The sequence below is a fragment of the Marmota flaviventris genome, chromosome 8, assembly GCF_047511675.1.
Source record: "Marmota flaviventris isolate mMarFla1 chromosome 8, mMarFla1.hap1, whole genome shotgun sequence".
Classification (NCBI taxonomy): domain Eukaryota; kingdom Metazoa; phylum Chordata; class Mammalia; order Rodentia; family Sciuridae; genus Marmota; species Marmota flaviventris.
Genome location: NC_092505.1, coordinates 94,326,442 through 94,348,741, shown reverse-complemented (window position 1 = coordinate 94,348,741; position 22,300 = coordinate 94,326,442). Strand labels below are relative to the sequence as shown.

The 22,300-nt window shown below is 40.0% G+C and overlaps 1 protein-coding gene across 6 annotated transcripts in view; it reads left to right on the top strand.

The window, feature by feature from the left end:
- Fndc3b (fibronectin type III domain containing 3B) overlaps positions 1 to 22,300 on the top strand; it is a 326,246-nt gene that overhangs the window by 256,249 nt on the left and 47,697 nt on the right. For 4 of the 6 annotated variants that reach the window (XM_071615472.1, XM_071615469.1, XM_027942212.2 and 1 more), the window contains 9 exons: positions 6,438 to 6,562; positions 7,757 to 7,931; positions 9,793 to 9,879; positions 11,741 to 11,879; positions 14,084 to 14,155; positions 16,618 to 16,736; positions 18,708 to 18,813; positions 19,743 to 19,915; positions 22,012 to 22,125. In XM_071615472.1, coding sequence (XP_071471573.1) covers positions 6,438 to 6,562; positions 7,757 to 7,931; positions 9,793 to 9,879; positions 11,741 to 11,879; positions 14,084 to 14,155; positions 16,618 to 16,736; positions 18,708 to 18,813; positions 19,743 to 19,915; positions 22,012 to 22,125 — 1,110 coding nt within the window. The remainder of the gene's footprint in view (positions 1 to 6,437; positions 6,563 to 7,756; positions 7,932 to 9,792; positions 9,880 to 11,740; positions 11,880 to 14,083; positions 14,156 to 16,617; positions 16,737 to 18,707; positions 18,814 to 19,742; positions 19,916 to 22,011; positions 22,126 to 22,300) is intronic. The other 2 variants (XM_071615470.1, XM_071615471.1) reach the window with 2 other exon arrangements.

Below are 22,300 nucleotides of genomic sequence, written 5' to 3'. Positions count from 1 at the left end.
TGTTGCCTGGGGTAGAGTTTTAACACATTACCAGATGTTTATGGGGTCAGACCTTCCAGGAACCCAGGGTGACTCAGAGTAAAGGAGATGGTTGCAAAATGGAGTCTTACATCCTGCGTTAGCCATCCATAAGACATTTGGAGAAGTGAAGAGTCTAAGTCCTTGTTATACTTTTCTATTTTATCATCGTATAGCATGTGTGGTGTTTAGATACTGTGCCCTACAACTTTTAGCTACAAGGGCATAAACTTTGAAGTACAACATAAGTATTTTTCCTACCGCTGTTTCTCTTGAGGATTCCGGAGAGAGGGAGAAGGAAGAAAATGCAGTGATGGGATCATGTTACCAAAAGCTCAGTCCTTGTCTCCTATACCCATCCAGCAACGACATGTTTTGAGAAAAAGGAAAAAGAAGGTTTATTGCTTTGCTAGCAAAGGGAAACACAAGGGACTTCTGTTCCAGAGGCTGTGATTCTGCCTATCAGGGGAGCAGGGGGAGTTTAAAGTGATTCAAAGGCTGCATTCCACATGTTCTCAGGTCCCAATTGTAAATTATATGTTAATTTGGAAGATAGTCATTTCTGAAATCTTCTGGTGCCATCCCCAAAGTCTGAATTACTTAATTCCTACAGTGGGTGTGTACTCAGGGACAGATAACTGCCTAGGATTGGGGAGAAACATAATCCTGTTTCCCCTGAAACAGCCATCCATCGGACATTTGGAGACAAGAGGGACTGGGAGAGATTAGGGAGGAGCAAGGAGAGAGAAAGAGAAAGAAACATGTCCATTTTACAAGTAAGTTACACTGGCAGAGCAGTAAGGGCTGTATTCAAAGTATAGAGTGGACACTGTTACAGTAGGGCTGAGACCCTCTCCCCAGTGCTACCCAGCTGGCTGGAGGGACGTGCAGCAGCGGCATTTGGATTCTGCCTTTCTCCACCAACAGATGGGAGGTCTGTGCCTGCCCACCAAGATAAACACATACTGTGGGTCAGTGTCTGTGCCTCAGTTGTGTCCCCCACCACCTCCCACTGGGAAAATTCAGCCAAAGGATTTTGTTTTCTCTTTCTTTTCCCCTCTCTCCCTCCCTCCATCCCTTCTTTTTTCTTCTTTTCCTTCCTTCCTTCCTTCCTTCCTTCCTTTTCTTTCCTTTCTTTCTTGGATTATAAATTACTTTTTGTGTACATGTGGTACCAGGCATTGAACAAGGGGGCTTTACCTTTTAGCTACATCCCCAGCCTTTCCCCCAACCTTCCTCCTTTTTGAGACAGGCTCTCACTAAGTTGCCAAGGCTGATCTCAAATTTACAATCCTCCTGCCTCAGCCTCCCGTGTCACTGGGATTTCAGGCATGCACCACCACACCCAGCATAAATTACACTTTTGAGGGTACCACATTTAATAGCTAAATTTATTTTTTAACTATAGAGTAGGAAGAAATGAAAAAATATTCAAGTAGGTAGAAGGATAAAAAGGGAAAAAAATGTTCCTAAACATATTTGAAATCTTTTATATTTGTAGTTTATCCCCAAATTTTATTTCAAAGAATGATAATACTGTGGTAAGACATTTTTCCCCTCAAGGGAGAAAGATCTTAAAGTTTCATCTTAAAGTCTGCAGGGTGTGGTCATTTTCCATGAAGCAACCATTGAAAAGCCTGCATTTTAAAAGCTTCCCAAGCTCTCTCCTCTCACCCCTGTCCTTTCACAGTCTGGCAAAAGATTGGAGATTATTGCCACTCATCAGAATTAGCTGGAATGGTGCAGGACCTGGAATAACACCTGGACTGTCATTATTACTAGGACTTATAGCCAGAAATGTGACCCCTCTAAAAAGTGAGCGAGTCTGCCGGTGCAGCAGTGATGCAGATGTGGTTCTGTGTTCTAAGGCTGAGACTTTCCCACAGATACGGTAACTTCACTGTGTCAATCCAGTTGTGAAGAGAGGTACTTGCTTGTCCGTGTTTAGGTAAGTGAGATGTCCAGCCTAGGCCAGGTAACAGAGCTGCAAGGACATTAGGGCCTGGGCTATCTGAATAGTGGAGGAGATGGGGAATGAGCTGGCGCAGGGGTGTCCAGCATGTGGATAACACATAGTGTGGTTTTGTTCTGAGGAGGGAAAAGAGGCAAAGCAGGGAGCTCAGGGCTGGGAAGGACTGATGGTATAGGTGACATGAACGTGAACCAACTGGCTGGCAAGCAGAGTCCTTTCCTAGAGAGCAGTTTTGATCAGACATGGAGGGCAAGTGCCTGGGCCCCGATCAGGAAATAGTTCCCCACCATGATAAACTGGTGTTCACAAGCTAGATGTGGATGAGGAATGATAGATAAGCAAGAACTGTGAATTCAGTTGAGTGAGAAGAGGAACAGCTTGCAAAAGGACACAATCCAAGTTTGTAATGTACTACCCCACACCAAATTGAGCACCTTGAGTTTTATTTGCACAGTTGGTTTGTACTCCAAGATTTCTTCATAGTCTAGTAAAGATTAACCTTGCCCTGGAATGAACTCTGAATGAGCTGTAGAAACAAGCATTTGGGCTTGCCCAAGATTATGAGATGGAAACAAGCCAGTGAACCCTGAAAGTCTGCCCTTTTCTTGGCTCATAGGCTCTGGCAGTAGAAAGTGAGGCCAGAACACAGCTAGGGGTTATATTGGTTCATGTCAAAGTAGGTCAGTAGCCTACGGCTAGGTATATTCCAGAATGACCAGTGGCATGGGCTTTGAGTCCCCTTACCCATTTCTCTAATTGATGAAGTTTCCTTTCCCTTCCTTTCCACAAATAGGAACTCCAGAGGTCACCTTAGAGAGGTTCTGATCCTGAGTGCTTGTGCACTACATACCTAATCTTCTAAGGCCCAGAGAGTCAAGGTGAACTAGGGGTTCATCCCTGTGGTCCAGCCAACTCCTAGGCCCTTGGATCCCTGTGGCCCTTAGTCTCTGTTTGTGTCACACCACAAGTGGCCCAGCAGCAGTGGATGATAAGAATTAGGCCTTGTCAAGGCTGCCCCGCTGCTTGTATTTGACCAGATTATTGGTCATAGCAGACCTAAAAAGGGTTAGGATGTTACCCATTCCACTAAGGCCATGCTTTAGTGGGGAAATTTGCATAAGACAGACTTCATTATTAAAAACTCAGTTTTCTCTAGGCACAGTGACACATATCTGTAGTCCCAGCAACTCAAAGAGTCTGAGGCAGGAGGATTGCAAGTTTGAGGCCAGCCTGGGCAATTTAGTGAGACTATTATCTTAAAATAAAAATTTTAAAGGCTGGGGATGTAGCTTGGTGGAGTACCCTCAGTTCAATCCCCAGTACCAAAAAAAAAAAAAAGTTTAATAAGTAAAGCTAGCATTTCTCAGTTATCCTGATCTCAGTTATCAGTTTGAGTTAGCTTTTATTAAAAGGAATATGCCACAGATTATAACCTCTCAAAATCATTAAGAGCCACATTGTCTATAAAATGTGAATGTTGTACCATCTATAAAACTTCATTGACAATAACATCTTGGACACATTTAATTTCTGACAAACATGTTATCACTCCTGTCAGTTCATATAAGTATTCAATCTTCTAAAGCAATCTTCTAGCTTTTATTTTTTCCCCCTAACCCCGTGTCTAATCAATAAAAACCAGATAATATTTTACTTGTAAATACTATTTGTAACCTGTAATCTCTCTTGGTTCACCAACAGATTCTTAGTTCTTCTGTACCTTACAACATGTGCTTACTCTTAATGCTTATCCCTCAGAGCCATCTGAGAGCCTGGCATGTTGCACAAGCCAGCAGGATGCATGGGCCACTGCATTTGGTCGCTGGAGCCAATGGCCTTGTCTGTCTCAACTTGCTAACCTTCAGCTAGAGGTCACTTTTGTGCCGTGATGACTTTTGTGAATATTAAGTCTTTTCTTTCCAGATATCCCTTTTATATTAAATTCCATGCCATAAATTAATATTCTGTTATTCAAAACCTTTTCTCATGTCTGAAATATTTTGTTATCCTACTTTCTCTTATTTTTGTTTTAGTCTCGGTGACTTCTAGAAATTTGCCAATGAAGCTGTAATTCTTTAACTCTGAAATATTTGTATTCATACCTCTTCCAACTAAGACATTGTGTCTAAAATTTGATCCCAAAGTTCCAGGAACCCTGGATCCATTCTACATATTCTAGAGTTCCATGCACTAGTGGTTCATCTTAGAAGGTGTTAAGATGGAAAATCTGGCATGTTTTGTACAAAGACGTTGGAGTTTATTTAGCAATAATTCTTCATACTGAAGTAGATTTTTTTTAAAAAAAAATATGTAAGTAATATAAGAAAATGTTTTGAAGGTCCCATTATGCTTTCTTCTTATATTGAGTTCAAATGCTGTGGCCTTTTTAAAGGGATGTCTAATTTCTGTTATTGATTGCCACCCCCCACCCTTTTACTTTAAGCCACAGATAGTCTGGTTTTTACAACATTAGAATAATTTAACCTAAGAAGGAATAGACTGACTTTTATATACTGGCTATAGTTCTAAGCACCAGAAATGGGCAAAGGAGACCAAACAAAGAAATAGGAAAATGAAGCATTAAAAGGGAGCAGGGGGCCAACATGTGTTTGGAAGGAATGATAGCTCCCATTGTGGCAGAGTATTTTGTCTTCCTTTTGCAGTTTACTCTGAGTTCAGAAATAGAGGAAGAAAGAAGGTAGATGGTACTACAGACTGAAATCAGTATAGAACATACCAGGCCTCACATTGAATGTAATCAGACACTGGCTGTACTTATGCAAATTTATGCATAAAGTTTTCCTATTGAATAAATCACCAACATCAACCTTAACACTCAAGGTTAATGTAAGTCATGTATGGCAGCCACAGTGACTTCTGAGTATCAACTGGAACTGTTAGCTTTTACTAACTTTTTACCTCCTAGTTGTGCTTGAATACCCTCTGGACCCTTGACAAAATGAACTTCGAATCTTAAAGACCTACAGGACTTCCATGACCTTCCACTGGAAAAGGCAATACCTTGCTTGGGAAGGAGATAGCGTAGGGGGATTATGAGGATGAATATGGTGTGGCCTCTTTTAATCTATTCATTCTAGTGACATTCAAGCTAGTTAGGTGTTTATTTTATTTTTACTTACCCTTCACCCAGAATGTGTTCTAGTGGTTAGCATTTGGAGGCTTGCTTAAAGGAGGGAGTTGCTTAAATATGCCTAGGGGAAAATGTGCTTGCTTTGTTCTTTATAAAAATAAATTGAGAATTGTGGACATATTCCTGAAGGTCATGGGACTGACAGATTAAAATGCTAAGATCCTTTCAGGATTAGCATGTGGTTTTCTTTTGCATGAACACAGATAAGATAATATGGGTTAAAGGTAAGACACATTGTTCTAGCAAACTGCTAATATGAGTATTTCATGCCTCTGAGTAGGCATAGTATTGTTGGGTTTTTCCCCATGGATCTATTAAGAGGTCCCACTGAGTGTTTTATTTTTATTTCAAGGAATTTGAAGTATTCTGTAAGTATAGGAAGGCATTAAAAATATATTTTTCTCTTCATAGGAAACTTAGAGAGTGACTGCAATATTTATAGATGAGTTAAACCCATATTCTAGGTGCTTATCAGACATTTTGTTCAACTCTGCAAGCACTGATTAAGCTCCCAACTTGTCCAAAGCACTGTTAAGCACTGTGAAGGGAAAACAGATATAGACAAGATGATCCAAAGGCATGTGATCCATGTTTAGGAATTGGCAATCAAACACTGGAATGTACCTGTGAGGGGACTGGAGGTCACTGGCCAAGGGAAGTGCTGCTCACTTGGTGAGCTGCACAGGCTGCTCCCCCAGTGCACGGGAGTTCCTGGGAAAGGCTGTGCGGTTTTAGAGCACTGGTGGCAGTCAAGTTCTTGGTTGATCATATCGGGCAGTTTTGACCAAACCTTATAGATTGGGATCCTTAACCAGAACATCACTTCGTGCCTGAAAGGAGATTTTTTTTATTATTATTTTGTTAACCAAAAACTACTTTTGAAACACCCCAGGTACCATGGATTACCTGCCTTAGTTATGGAATTTTCTGCAGTGCCTTTATGTTAAGGAGATTTCACTGTCGAGCGTTTTATGTGCAACATGGATCTTCCCTATAAGCTTTCCTTCTGTTGTTTTATTCACCCAAACTAAAAAATTAAACAGTTATTAAGAATGGTCCTAGCTGGGCACAGTGGCACAGACCTACAATTCCAGTGACTCTGGAGGCTGAGGTAGAGGATTGCAACTTAGTGAGAACCTGTCTCAAAATTAAAAATAAAAAGACTCTGAGTATAGCTCCATGGTAAAGCACCCCTGGTTTCAACCCCCCCCCCAAAAAAAAAAAAAAATGTTTCTTCATTTTCTCATAGTTGTTTAAAAAAAAAATTACATAGAAGGTCATATTTTTTTCTTTTAGGGAAAAAGAAACAGTGGTTTCAGACAGTGCTTCTTTGGGAGCCAGAAGCACTGCAAGTTGACAAAGCTTTGTCCAGCCATGGGGTACACGTTCAGGCTGGCTGCTCGGAATGACATTGGCACCAGGTATAATGTTTCCTTCTCTTCTTGCCCTTCAGCTTTTAGGTGGTAATTCTGGACCTTTCTTGTTGCTGGGAGGTGTGAGGGAGCCCACTACTCCACATTGGGCCAGCTTGAGATTTTCAGAATAGGAAATACTCGGGTGGGGAAGGCCCCTTTGCAGTCTGTTAACTATATAATGAAGGCCCCATGAGGTCTCAGAACCAAGATGAAGTACAGATTTTGAAAAGAATGTCTTATGGGGCTTCATTTTTCAGATCATCGTCCTTTTTTTTTTGCAGCACCCCCTTCCTCCCTTTTTAAGCAATCTTGTCCTGGTTGCCTTTTTAAATTCTGAGTATTTCATGACAAAAAGAGAAGTGTGTTGGGGCTGCCATTGTCATGGAGCCTAGGGAGATATTTCCAACCTGGAGAAACCTGGGTTGTCCTGGATTCCCTGCCTGTCCCAGGCTGCAGGAGAAATGCCAGGACAGGTGTGCTGCCAGGCACCCGTTGACTAAAGAAGCTTTGAAAAGGCTACTTTTCAGCCACACTTTAACTCTTGATGAAGGGAAAAATCTTTTTCTTTCACTGCTGTTTGTTAAAAATCTTCCAAAAGATTCAGCCCATCAGTGGTCCCCAACCTTTCCAGCCTGAAGAACCTCTTTCTAACATCACAGAGTTTTGCAGAACTGCCCTATGGACACCCATGGTGGCCATTGTAGTTTTAGAGTTCCCTGGGTGAAGAAGTCATAATGATAAAGGTGTCTGTGGTTCAGGGATTTTTAAATGAATTGGAAGCCTCTGTAAACTTTTGAAAAACCCGTACTGTATCTATTTGTGAAACATTTATTTCATCAATAGTTATTAGTGCTCACATTGATTTGAAGGCACTTTGGGAGCTTTAACTCATAGCTCGATAAACATGATACTGTGTGCCGTGCTTTATGTTCAGTGCTTTTGGAGGTAAAATAAATTCTTAAGTCCTGTGACTGCTGTGCTTTTCTAACAGCAAACTGTGGGGCAGTGGGGGATAGGGCAAGTTGAAGGTTACAGCAGGGGATATCACACAAGGGGTCCTTGCCTGCCTTTTCTGACTGAATCTGTCCAACCCCAACTTTTCAACCCAAGCAGAGTGGGCAAGTACAGGCCCAGCCTTCCCCTTATCAGAACTCCTCACAAGCTCCTCAGTGTGTGTCTCCTGTGTTCATCTCTCTGCAGTGGCTACAGCCAAGAGGTGGTGTGCTACACATTAGGAAACATCCCTCAGATGCCTTCTGCCCCCAGACTCGTTCGAGCTGGTGTCACATGGGTCACACTGCAGTGGAATAAGCCAGAGGGATGTTCACCTGAGGAAGTGATTACCTACACCCTGGAAATTCAGGAGGACGAAAATGTAAGTTTTTCGGGTTTATATCTCCACATGTGTCCTGTGTAAGTCAGCACTATCATACCCACAAGGTACTGTGAATGTCGACTAGCTACCTCAGTTCAAACCAAACTCTTTTTTTTTCTTTCTGTCAAAACCAAACTCTTAATCTGTGCCACTGCCACCACCACTACCAACAGGAGCCTGCTCTTCCCCATCTTGGTAAATGGCATTCTGTCTTTCCACATGGGGAAATCGGAACCCCTGGAGTCATCCTTGACCCCCATATGTGATCAGAGCAAATTTTTCTTTAAAATTATCCATAAATTGAACCATTTTTCACCATCTTCACATACCCTTTTACTAGTCACCTCTATCTAACCCCTGGATGACTGCAATGGCCTCTTAATATTCTCCCCATTTTCACCCATACTCTGTGACAGTCTTTATCCATGCAGAGCCTGAGTGGTCCTGCAGAATACAAATGGATCATGTCTCTTCTCTGCACGGTACTGTCCCCTCATCCAGAGTACAAGCCAGAGCTTTTCCAGTGTGCACACAGCTCTAGGTGACTAGATTTCCCCCACTGCCACTGTGCCCTCCACTGTTGTCTCATAGCCACATGTCTGTGCTTTGGACACCCCAGGTGTGTTCTGGCCTCTTGGCTTTTACATTCCTTGCCTTCCAGGCACCTTTGACTCACTCCCCGCATTTCCTTCAGGTTTCCTCTCAAACATCACCTCCTAGGACAGCCCTTCCCTGACCACTCTATAGAAGAGCACCGACCAGCAGAACATTCCACAGTGATGGAAATGTTCTGCGGTTTCTGCTGTTCATCAAGGCTTCACTGAGATGCATGTGGCTATAAGCTATTGAAATACAGCTAGGGGCCTAGGGAGCTGAATTTTTAATTGTGTATGAAATTTGATTTTAAAGAGCTACATGTACCAGTGGCTTAGGAGGCCTAGACAGAATGATCACAAGTTTGAGGCCAGCCTCAGCAGTTTAGCAAGACCCTTAGCAACTTAGTGAGACCCTGTTGCCAAATAAAAAGGACTGGGGAATTAGCTCGGTAGTGAAGCACCCCTGGGTTCAATCCCCAGTAACAAAAAAATAAGTAAAATATACTGTGCTTAACCCATGCCGCTATAGAAAGCAGTGCCTCACTACTCCACCACTCCACCCTCTTACCAGCTTTAGTTTTGTCACAGCACTTAACACTGCATGACATGCTTTCTACTTGCATGTAGGGTTTCTTTTTTCTCTCTAATCCCTTCCCCAAGTTAGCTTAAGCTTCTTGTGGGTTAGGTTCCGTGTGTTCTTGGGCAAGGCTGAATCCCTAGAACCCAGAGGAGAGCCTAACGCATAGAAGATACTCTTCAGTATTTGATGAGTGAGTAAATGATAGAGAATGTTAGTGAATGAATTCTATGCATTCAACTTTTAGTGGGATGATTTTACCTTGCAAAGAATGAAACCCTTCCCTGTCTTAGCATCCTCTCTCTCTTGGCCAGAAGAGGACACTGTATGCTCAGGAACCTCAGCTCCAGTTAATTGCATAGCCCTCTGCGGTGTGAATGTGAAGACCTCAGTAGCAGAGGCTCTTTTCATGACAGATGTATTGTTAAGTGTAATTTTAAAAAGCACTTCTTTGTCACAATAAAGTTTTCCAGGCCAAGGAGAAATGACAATGTGATAGAATGAAATTTTTATTTAAGACTTGAATGCTACCCACAGCACCGTGGGCTTCTGATTCTTTGCAGTAGCTTCCAGACCTTTGGCTCACTGGCAATGGTAGGAAGAGACATTTGTAAAGATCCCATATACAAAGGAATTGAAAGCCCAGATTTTGTGATACTAATATTTCTTTCTGGCTTTGCCTTTTCAGGATAACCTTTTCCACCCAAAATACACTGGAGAGGATTTAACCTGTACTGTGAAAAATCTCAAAAGAAGCACACAGTATAAATTCAGGGTGAGTCAATCGTTTTGGTACCTGAACTGCAAAAATGAAACTGTTTAATGTTTCACATTTACCATTTCAAATTGACTCTACAGTTTAAAAAATGTTGAAGTTCACAGTGCTCTACATTTTTACAGTAACATTTATACTTAAAAATGCACACCATAATTTAATTTTAAAATCTACTTTTGAGACAGAAAACTGTCGTAATGTGCTTTTAATAAGTTGCATCCCAGCATGGCCAGATGCCCTAGCTCAGGAGGACAGCCAGATGCTAAGGAGAGCACCCGTCACTCACCAGCATCCAACTCCTTTCTATTCTGCATTTCTCCTTGTAGTCACATTTCTGTTTTGCTCTCCATTGTCCTTTGCTCTTATACCCTGGTCTTTTTCTTAACCTGTTTTTTTTTGTTTGTTTGTTTGTTTGTTTTTCTTTCCTATTACCCACCCTCTCCCCACTTAAACAATCACTGTTAAGATGGAGAGGATGTGGAGGAAAAAGAACACTTGTACACCGTTAGTGGGATTGTAAATTAGTACAACCACTATAGAAGTCAGTATGGAGGCTCCTCAGAGAACTAGGCATGGAACCACCACAGGAGTAGCTATGCCACTCCTGGATATTTATCGTAAAAATCAAAGTCGGCATACTATAGTGATAGATGCATGCCCATGTTTATAGCAGCACAATTCACAATAGCCCAACTATGGAACCAGCCCAGGCGTCCATCAGTAGATGAATGGATAAGAAAACATGGAATATATACATGATCGGGTATTATTCAGCCATAAAGAAAAATGAAATTGTCAAAATTTGTAAAGAAAGGAATGGAACTTGAGCCTTATTTATGCTATCTGAAGTAAGCCAAACTCAGAAAAGTCAAGGATTGTATGTTTTCTTTCATATATGTAAGTTAGGAAAAAGGAAAAGAAAGTTTCGGTGGGGAGGGATATCTCATGAAAATTGAAGGGAGATCAGGAAAGTAGAGAAAAGAGGAGAGGAAGAAAAAGGAGAAATACTAGGGAATAACATTGACCAGATTATATTGCTATATGTATACATGTGCAAATATATAACAACAAATCCTACCATTTTATACAACTGTAGTGTACAAAAAAAAAAAAAATACACAGAAAAGAAAAAGCAACCACCATTAGCATTACAATAGGATTTCATCTTAGAGCCCAAAGAGTGAATACAACTCAGTGGTCACTAAGAGAGAAAGTACTGTGGTACAATGGCTCAGCTCTATTCATTGGTCCTGTGCAGGGCACATTTTCTAATCTGACAAGCATGTGTGACTTTGGAGATAGAAGATTCCCTTCTGATTCCACCCTTCCTCCTCTAAATTTAAGGCCAAGTGATGTGTTTTGGCACATAATAGTCACTTGATAAATATTGTCAGATTCTCCTGTGTTATGTGTAACTTTTTGAGGAAAATAGTAGTTTGGGTGTATTAAAACCCTTATTATTGATGCCAACTCTGAGAACACAGCAGTATTGCTAGCAGTTCTCCACCAGGTGGCAGTGCCCTGCTCATAGATAAGTGAAGGGATTTTTTTAATCTGTCCCTGTCCCATATATTACTCATATAAAACAGTACAAAGTACTGTTTGTATTATGTCTTCTTGAAAGGGTAAAAATGTCTTTAACTAAAATCTTCCTTATGGTTTTATTCCTGATTTTTAATAACTAAATATACAAAAAAAAATAAGTGATCATGAAAGATCAGCATTTATGTTTGCAGCTAGAAAGCGTGTATGTGCGTGCACGCGCATGTAAGTTTATAGATACCTTGGTCTTGCCATAAGTCAATGATTTGATAATACCTGGTAATTAAAGCATGTAAATGTTTTCTTGGTTGTGTTACAGCTTACTGCTTCTAATATGGAAGGGAAAAGCTGTCCAAGTGAAGTTTTGGTTTGTACAACCAGTCCTGACAGGCCTGGACCTCCTACCAGACCCCTCATTAAAGGGCCAGTCACATCTCACGGCTTCAGTGTCAAATGGGGTATGTTCGCTCTTGTTGCTTCTGCTTCCTTTTTTTGACAGATTTTTAAAAATTGATTAATTCCACTATCGACACTATTATTTGTGTTGATATCATGCATTTAGAATATACATGTGAGAAACTTCCTAAGAATTCCACAAATTAGAATGGACAGTTCCACTAATTTGAAATTTTGATAGATGTTTAAATTTTGTTCTCTTTTTTTCTGTTTGTTTTTGAGGTATTGAGGATTGAACCCAGGGACATTTTACCACTGTGCATCCCTGGCCGTTTCTATTTTATATTTTGAGGCAGAGTCTCACTAAATTGCTAAGACTGGCTTTACACTCATGATCCTCCTGCCTCAAGTTTCCAGAGTTGCTGGGATTACAGTTGTGCGCCACCTTGCCCAGCACACATTAGTTAAATTTTAATGGAAATTTAAATGAACTGTTTTAATAGTATCTCGTTCTCTTTATGATTCTCCTATGTTAACCTGTTTTTCTTCTTTCATTTTTAATGTATTATTATTGACTAGAATGTGGTAATTTCTGAATATATAATTAATTCTTCACTAACTCACCCTAAAAAAAAATTAACAGTATTTAATAGGAAGAAAATTATTCATAAAGTTAATATTGAAAATGAATTTCAAATCTTTGGTATGCCACATTAAGTAATTTTGATATATAGTATGTTTAAGTTACATTTAGATATGATAAGTTTTGTTTTCATATTGTTAGTATATAACCACCATTTTGAACTACAGGAAGTTTTCATATTTAAGTTCATGTGGGGTTTGGGGTTGTCTGGTAGGATGTGGCTCATCGATGTAATTTGGATTATTTCACTGAAATGAATACAACTGGAAGATTGATAAACATTTTATATATTGAGATGTTATGTTTGTAATTTTCACCAGTATCATATAATTATAACTAAAAAGGTGAAAAAAAGTAGTCTAAAATAAGATTTTACCTCATGCCAGGTATGGTGGTACATACCTACCTATAATCCCAGCAACTTGGGAGGCTGAAGAAGAAGAGTTCAAGGCCAGTCTGAGCAACTTAGTGAGACCCTCTCTCAAAATAAAAAATAAAAAGGGATATAGCTCACTGGGAAAGTACCCCTGGGTTAAAGCTCCATTACCCAAAACAAAAAAAGATTTTTTACCTCACAACCACGTGATATTAAGGAGACCAGCATTCAAGACACATAACTATTTCAAGTTACCTAATAATTTTTGAGACAGAATTATTAGGATCTTTCCCCCTGATTAGTGTTATGCTATAATGTTTGGCTTTATAATTATTATCGTGAATGTCTGTTATTGAAGTGTGTGTATGTATGTGTGTGTGTGTGTGTGTATGTATGTTAATGGAAATACCAGGTAAAAGCAGAGGGAAGGTGAATTCCCTAAATCTATGTGTGCAAACTACTCCAGGTCTCTTAGAAGAACTTTCTTTGTGCCTAATAATATGAGGCAGTAGACTGATAGAGGCAGATTTCTCCATACTTGCAAAATTATAATGCAAGGTGTTGTTCTGCTCAGAAAATAAAACTCCTGTAGGAGCAGAGTCACCAGGAGACACACACCCAGGGTGCCGTCTGCGAGGAGCACACGTCCTTGTTGCGCAGCTCTGTGTTCACGTCAGGTTCAGCAGAGACATGACGGCCACTTAGGAGAAAGCTGATGGGACATACTTATTACATTCTGAGGTTTTATTTATTTTGTAGATTATTTTGCACTTCTATTTTCTTTATCTGGCAAAAGAATCTAGTTACTGATAAAATAAATGAAGTTAAAAGAACCAATAAGATAATAAAAACAAAAAGTAATATATGGCTGTTTCATCTTATATTTTTAAAAAATCACCAAATATTGAAGAGCTGCCTAAGGAATTCTCTAAGCAAATTTACTAATATAATTCTTAGAAATATCAGTTCATATTTTGAGTTTTGTTCCCATCTTGCTAAATAAATTTAATTCTGACATTTCTAGCTCTGAGAATTTTGAATAGTCTGATAATATTTAGAGTTTCTTGGTATGTTTGTTTCCTTTGTTTTTCAAGGAAGGAGTCTAGTGAATTAAATTAATTATTACACTTTTTGGTCAAGTCTAGAATTAAAATGGTGTAATGTTATGTGATTTTGTGTTTTCTAATTATATTTGCCAATAAAAATCAGTACTGCCCATTGCTAATAAGATACGTGCTTATTTTCAGATCCTCCCAAGGACAACGGTGGCTCAGAAATCCTCAAGTACTTGCTGGAGATTACTGATGGAAATTCTGAAGGTGAAGTTCTTGGAAATGTTTTTATACAAATTTTGCAGTAGTTATCCATATTTTCTAATACATTAAGTATCTTTATAGAGTAGCAGGCAGCCATTCATTCTAATAATACAGAGCCCTCTACAATAAACAAACTTTATCCACATATTACCTGTTTTTTCTTTCAAACACAGCACCAGAGATGAGAGTCTACTTGAAGTATACCTTTTTGTCATGTTTTTTTTTCTATTTTCTGAATCTTATTATTTTTTTAAATCAGAGTTCCTAGTTAATAGAATAAATAAATTTAAGGTTTTCATCCCTAATCTGACACACTTTTTCTGCAAATTCTCATGAGCAAAGTGTTGGAAACAACTTTCCAGGAAGTATAAGATAGGGTGAGTAAAGAAGCGTAGTCCTCGACAGCTTGCCACACAGGACAGACAGCATACTGGATCAAGGGATCATGACCAGTGTTGCACTTTAGTAACAAGTGCAGGAAAGTCTTTCAGTCTCTACTGTGACTTTGGAGTTAGAGGATGTACCCATTACTAGTCAACAGTGTTAGAAATCAGAATTCCAAGGCTGGGGTTGTGGCTCAGCGCATGTGAGGTGCTGCGTTCAATCCTCGGCACCACATAAAAATAAATGAATAAAATAAAGGTATTGTGTCCAACTACAACTAAAGTAATAAATAAAAGAAGAAGTCAAAATTCCTTGGTTAGTGCCTTTTTAAATATTATATTTTCTAATAGAATTGACTAGGCTTTAATAGAAAGTATAGTTACCAGAACTTTAAAAAGGATATGTTATCTTCTATAATTTTGATAATCATTCATTTTTAAAAAGTGAAGCATGTTGGGCACAGTGGCACATCCTGTAACCACAGTGACTTAGGACTCTGAGGTAGGAGGATAGCAATTTCAAGGCCAACCTGGGCAACTTAGTGAGACCTTGTCTCAAAATATAAACAATTAAAAAAGGGCTGAGGATGTAGCTCAGTGGTAGAGCACTTCTTAATTCAATCCCCAGTATTGCATAATAATAATATAGTAGCTGTAGAAATAGTAATAATAATATACATGCATATTGGCAAAAGAAAGAAAGGAAGAGACTGACAGTAACTTTTACAAATAAGTAGTGTTGGTATGTGGCTTGCTTTTTATTTTGTACCATGACACCACCTGGAGTTTTTCGGTTAAGTCTATCAGCTCTTAATTTAAGCTGAAAGATGAGAATTCTTTGACATGGGCACAGCTGTTCTTACCATAAAATCATATTCTATCCTAAAAGTCTTACTTAGTATTTTACATCGGAAAACTTACGTGGGAGAGAAGTTGTACATATGCCAGGGGCTCACTGCAAAAATTTATATATGTTTTGAATTCTCCTGGCTCTCTTAGCTACAGAAGACAAATCTAAAGTACTTAACATTAACATAAAACATTCAGCACTTAACATTAAAAACTTTTCCAGTACCTGGGAAAGTGACCAATTGTATCTTTTTTAGCTGTCCTTATGCCAGTCCCTTTTTCAGTTTTCTGACCATTAATGTTAGGTAATTGTCTTCAATATTCTCCTTCCCAGGTAGCCCTAGTACATGTACTTTTATTGTAACTCTAACCTAATAAGCTGCTGAGGGAATTTGTGGACATCAGTAAAATATCACGTAATAGAGTATACATTTTCCCCCTAAAACAGCTTCTTGGAGTAAAAGGTTTCCGTAAAGTAGTGAACTGGGAACAGCCTGAGTGGGAGCAAACAGGCGGGAGGATATCCCAGTGGCCCAGATTGGTGAGGCAGGCAGTCGGTTGAAGTAGCCCATGGTGCCTTTCCCCGATGGCATCAGCCACCATCTTTCTCTCTTCTCTCCTGAAAAGTGGCTGGATAGCCTGGCTTACAACTCGTGTTTTATCTTTAATTTGTCACCCTCCCAGGCATTTTGTCTTTTAAGTGGGGCTGTATGAAGACAGCCATCCTTTATCCAAAGGTCTCAGTCTGTAGTAGGAAGATATTGCTTGCTGTGACCTTCAGGCAGATAGGGCTGGGTAGAAAGCCTTCAGCAGTGCCCAGACTTGTCAGGAGCCCCACTGCTGAGCAGACAGCACGACACAGCTGGCCCCACAGCCTCCTCCCACCATAAGCATTTCACAGCGTGCTCAACACTGTCCCCGCACCACCACCACCACCCACCTCCTGTGCCAGCTACAGATGTTATGTGGTTTCCCACACCCAAACCTCAGAGCCAGCAGTGTGATCATGGTGATGGCAAGTAGTCTAACCAACAGTACCAAGTACTGAAATGACTCCATGTTATTCTAGGGTTTAACTTAGCAGGGAAATGGAAAGACACTCCTTTGCACTAACAGAAAAAAAGAATAGATGATATTTGTTTTCATGGCAACCACTTACAGCTTTTCTTATCAGTAATGCTTGGTATTACATTTTTACAAAAGGCATGAACTCACACAAGTCTTGTTTTACAGCCAATCAGTGGGAGGTGGCGTACAGTGGATCAGCTACAGAATATACTTTCACCCAGTTGAAACCAGGCACTTTGTACAAACTCCGAGCATGCTGCATCAGCACCGGTGGGCACAGTCAGGTTGGTTTGTTTCTGGATAAAAGAAAATATCTTTGATCAGATTCGGACTAGCTGAATTTAGAAGATCAGAATAAGTTGCAGTTTTAAAATGCATCTTGGTGATGCAGCCTTCCATGTTATCACTTTAGGAAATGAAAAATAGACCTTTTTAAATTGTGCTTTAGAGGACAGAAAAAATAGTCCCAAATGATTCTCAGCTGAACTGTGATACTTTCAGGTGCATTTATCATTTAGTTATTTCCCAGAAGATTTGGCCATAATCACATGTGTCAGTTGAAAATGGTCTGGGATTTGCATTAGCTAAATATGAGAGACAAGAAAGGTATAGAATTTAGAGTCAGCAAGATAAGACCTCCCGCACAGCTCTTCTTTATCACAGCTATCAGTTGGTGAGCATTGGAGACAGACCTTCCTCAAGGTTCTTTACTGCCATCTGCTGGGAAACTGTGAAAATGACATATATTTATGACTGAGCTGAAAGTATGTGGTACAATGTGCAGTACCCGGTGTACATACCTGTAGGCCACAGCCTACATCATCTCCTGTCTGTATGACCTTAGACCAGCCAGTTACCCTTTTAGGAGCCTTAGTTTCAACTACATGCTGTTCTCACAGGTTCAGTGTAAATGTACATGAAGTGCTCTAGAAATGAGACAATTGTCTAAATGGCTTTAATTTGTATTCAGGAAAGTGAGTGCAAGGCATGATGGTAAGGCATGTTTTCATTGTAGAGATATTTAACATGATAGTTTAATACCATTAATAGTTAGAGAGGAGAAATGGTACCTTGAAGGCCTGTGCTGGATTGGCTTTTCAAGACCGTGCCTGCCAATTAAATGCCTGAATTTTTCCCCAACAATCCATTTCTAATGTTTTCTTTCATTTATGTCCACCACTGCCCCTCTGCTCACCCACCCCAGTCCTGTGATGTCCAGATAGCCCATATAGACAGATGCCCTTGAAAGGAATGTCCTAACCAGGACATTTCTTAGGCAGTACTGTGGTTTTCTGTGCTGCCTTCCAGCATGAAGTATATGCCAATCAAAGCCTTAGATTATCAGCTGGTGCCTCCTATCTATACCCTATGAGGGGCTGCATGGGGCAGCACAGAGGCTGTACTGCTTGAATGTGTGTAGTCCATTTTGTGCACACTTCTCAGGGAGATTGAGTTTGGTTAAGCTGTATGGCCCGTACCTCAACAAGAGGGTCATCTTCCACACCACTAGCCTTCTTCAGCCAAGTCCTACAAAAAGAAGGCCTACTTATTGTAGCATTAACAGAACCTGCTGGTTAATGTCAGATTCAGTTGGTTAATACTAGTAGACTTTGCTTTTCTGCTCTGTCTGAATGGCTAGCCATTGATGGCACCATTCTGAAATTTCATCCAGCTGTCATTTTGTGTTCTCTTCTTTCCTCATGAAGGCTCTTTCTTATTTTGATTTAAAGGAAAATAATTATGACCTTAGGATATATAACTCTCAAACCTACTCTTCTGACTTCAAAAAGAACCATTCTTGCTGGACACCGTGGTACAAACCCGTAATTCCAGCTACTCAGGAGACTGAGGCAAGAGGATCTCGAGTTTGAGCTTGCCTCTGCAAGTTAGCAAGACCCTGTCTTAAAATTAAATAAGAAGGGCTGGGGATGTAGCTCAGTGGTAGAGTGCCTCTGAATTCAATCCCTGTTACCACCCAAAAAAAGAGAGAGAGAAAGAATGATTCTTGTTTTAACCAATGCCGTATACAGTATAAGATACAGTAGAAGTACACACACACACACACACACACATATACACACACCACTCATGTAAAGATCTTTTAGTGTAAAAAGCATATAGTAGTGTGTACACATTCAATATGGAGTTCCCTTTTGTTTGCATTTACAGTTATGGGGTAGAATTTGCCTGGAATATAGAGGTCTGATAAATTCACAGTAACTAAGAGATGATTCTCTCTGGTATTTCTCCTGCAGTGTTCTGAAAGTCTCCCTGTTCGCACACTAAGTATTGCACCAGGTCAGTGTCGACCACCGAGGGTTTTGGGTAGACCAAAGCACAAAGAAGTCCACTTAGAGTGGGGTGAGTGAACGAATCTTCACATTGACATTGGCAGCTTGGACACTGGAGATTAAGACTTAATGCTTTGTAATTTAAATTTCAAGACTTCCTTCTGAAAACTGATTTTTTTTTTTTTTTCCTGCCAGAGATGGCCATACTCTTCTTGATCTATGTTGGGCTGGGTTTTCACCATTCCTTGCCTCCCTCGCTGTCACTCATCCTCCTCTTCCTGATGGTGGCATACAAGCTGTTTGTCCCTTACCCTTCAGAGAGCACTCTTCTAGGGAGTTTAGGATAGCCTCTTTCTAAGGACATTTCAACTTTATTTATAAAGAAAAGTTGTGCTCTACTTAGAGGTTAAGCCAAGAAACAGTTCATAGGATAACTGTGAATTCCTCTTCCTCTGTGTGTCACCACCCCTGCTGCTTTGTCACGTGGGTCCTGGTATTTTTATAGCATTAACTTTGGCTGCATTTGTACTTCCTGTTGTGCCAGCAGTTTACAACATGTAAATTGCACGTGCAAATGTGTAGAATAATTGTAGCAGACTATTTTTTCCCACCATTTACGTCTAAAATGGAATAAACTATGGTACTAGTTTTGGGTTCTGTGTCCAGATTCATCATGACCTTTGATTTCAAAGGGAAGATTCTTTTTTCCATTTTTTCACTTTATCTTATATTAAGATGTGAAACAGTTTGCCAAACACTTCTGTTATTTGAGAATTATTTTATAAATATATTAAATACATTTAAACATATTTGCTTTGGATAGTAGGAAAAACATCACTCGGGAACTTTTACATTTTGTTGATCGGGGGTTCTTTCTAAGAGAAATTCAAGAACATGCCACGTACGTGGTATTTTGCAAGACATTGTAAAAAATCAGATGTGATTTAGTCAATTAGAAGCACAGAAATGTCCTAAGATCAAGAAATTCTGCGTTCCCAGATGTTCCGACATCTGAAAGTGGCTGTGAGGTGTCAGAGTACAGTGTGGAGATGACAGAACCTGAGGACGTAGCTTCAGAGGTGTACCACGGGCCTGAGCTGGAGTGCACAGTTGGCAACCTGCTCCCTGGAACTGTGTATCGCTTCAGAGTGAGGGCGCTGAATGATGGAGGGGTGAGTAGGGTTGGGCACCAGACCACAATGCAAGGTTTTGGCATTTCTGTGTCTTCCCTCCTCCTTACCAACCATTAAAGTGTACATAAAATATTATTTCTGAGTTGATATTGCATGGTTCAGGTAGACCCAGCGTAAATAATTTTGTTCCTTTTGCCCTCATATCATCCTATTAAGATAGCACTCAAGGTTAATAAAAAGAATATCATCCCATGTATGTACTTTTGAGACTTTTTAGGGTATTTTCCTTTTCTCTCATGAACTTTATCATTTGTGGGATGATAATAACACTAATCCTGACAAAAGTCCTCTACTATGTTGTTATCTATGAGTCAACAGTGTCTCAGGTCAGTTTTTAAAACGCACAGGGTAAAGGCTAGGGAGGCCAGCTTGCTTGTATTTGTTATATTTGTTTCAGGTGAAAACTCTAAAACTCTCTGGCCCTTCCTTCTTCTGCTCCATCTGAAGTTTCCAGAAGTTGAGAGTAGATATGTCTATGTTGTCCTCACAGTGGGTTTTTCTTTTTTTCTTTGAAATCGTAGAGCTATCTGGATTTTGAGGGAGATTCATAATGAGAAGGAGATGGTCTAGAAAGTGTGAGAGATTTGGTTGTGTCAGAGATAGAAACAACAGAGGACAGAGGGTGTAGGTAAAGCAAGTTGTTGGTAACAGCTCCCAAAACGGTCAGTGTTTTGTCCAGGTGAACGCCACGCAAATAAGTAGACTTAGTTAATTGACAAAATGTTTAAAAATAAGAAAGGACAGATGATAGTGATAGAACATCACCAGTGACTTGGAGAGTTAATAGAAGTTCTCTGAAGCATCTCAGAGGTGAAGCCTGTCTATCTGTAGTCAGTTCCATGTCAGCTGGCTGTGGAAATGATTGATTTTAAAGTAGGATATCAAGTTTGTACAGGAGCTAGATTTCTTATAATAATTTCCCATTAGGAAGGAACTTCAAGCCCAGCAGATATTTAAACGAGAGGGGAAAAAGTCTAAACATGAAAGGAGCATTGGTTGGGAGAAAAGAAAGCCTGTGACCCCAAACATACAGTTAGGTACATGAAAAGAAGGAGGATGGTCACAGTCAGTGCTGCAGAGACTTTCTCCATTGTGCTCGCCCTTGTCCCCATCGGCTTTCCCAGTGTCTCTGCCATAACAAAGACCCACGTGCAGCAGGGCTGACTGAGTTTCCCTTTCTTGCCCCTTTCACTGATATATTGTCTAAAGAAATTATCTTCGGCCTTGGTTCATTCCTGTTGTACTGGAAGTTAACCATGATGTGTGTGACTAGTCATCTTCTGAGGTCCAGTTCAGACCTTCCCTCCAATCTGGAGTATTTCCCGAGTCTTGTTTTGTTTTAAATTATCCTCCACCCACCACCACCCCTCGCCCATTTTGAAAGCACAGGCACATACTTTCTTAACCTGGAAATCATTTTAGTCTTTGCTCCAACTCTTTGCACTATCAAAATGGGTGGGTTTAGTGGGTTATATCTCTCTCAGAATATGCTCAGTCTCCAGGGACACCTGTCTCTAAGCAGCATGGTCACCAATGATAACATAAAGAAAGATGCCTGGTGCATAAACCTTGGAGCTGGTGAGCACACGGAGAAGGCTTAATGGAGCATTAGTGTTCAAAATAGAAAATACTGGCAACCAGAAGAAATACCCAGAATTTGATAACCAACATTTCCAAGTTGATTTTTTTATATATTTTTATCAATTTAAGATTAAATTGCAGAGGGCATCTGACTTAGTTATCTTGGATGTCCTTGGAGAAATGTGAAAGCAAAGTGCTGTGTTTTGCAAAGAATTAACTTTTTCCCCTGATGTCTTAATAAGGGAAAAATGTTTAGTAAGCCAGCTTTCTAATTTTTTTGAATAAAAAACAGACATGTGTAATAGACATCTATCTACCTCTCTGGGAACTACCTGCAAGAAAAAACCTGATATACACCTTTAGGTAATATTTTTGAATCAGTTGTGTTGAGGATGTCACCCTAAGCCTTTATTTAGTTAGCTAGCCCATTTAGATGCACACACATGCACAAATACACACACATATAAAAGCATATTTGTGTTCTTCTCTTTCAGTACGGTCCCTATTCTGATGTGTCAGAGATTACCACTGCCACAGGGCCTCCTGGACAATGCAAAGCACCTTGTGTTTCTTTTACTCCTGAGGGCTGTGTGCTAGTGAGTTGGGAGGTAAGTTGTGTACATGTTCTGCATCAGTTTCTGTTCCTTCTGCTTTACCCCACATGGGGAATATGAGGAATCTACGAAGCCCAAATGTGTGTAGGTGATTTTCCCCCCCTCTGTATATAGTAATCTCCCTTGGCACTTGGTTGTGTCATTTAATTTAGAATTGTAAAAATGATCA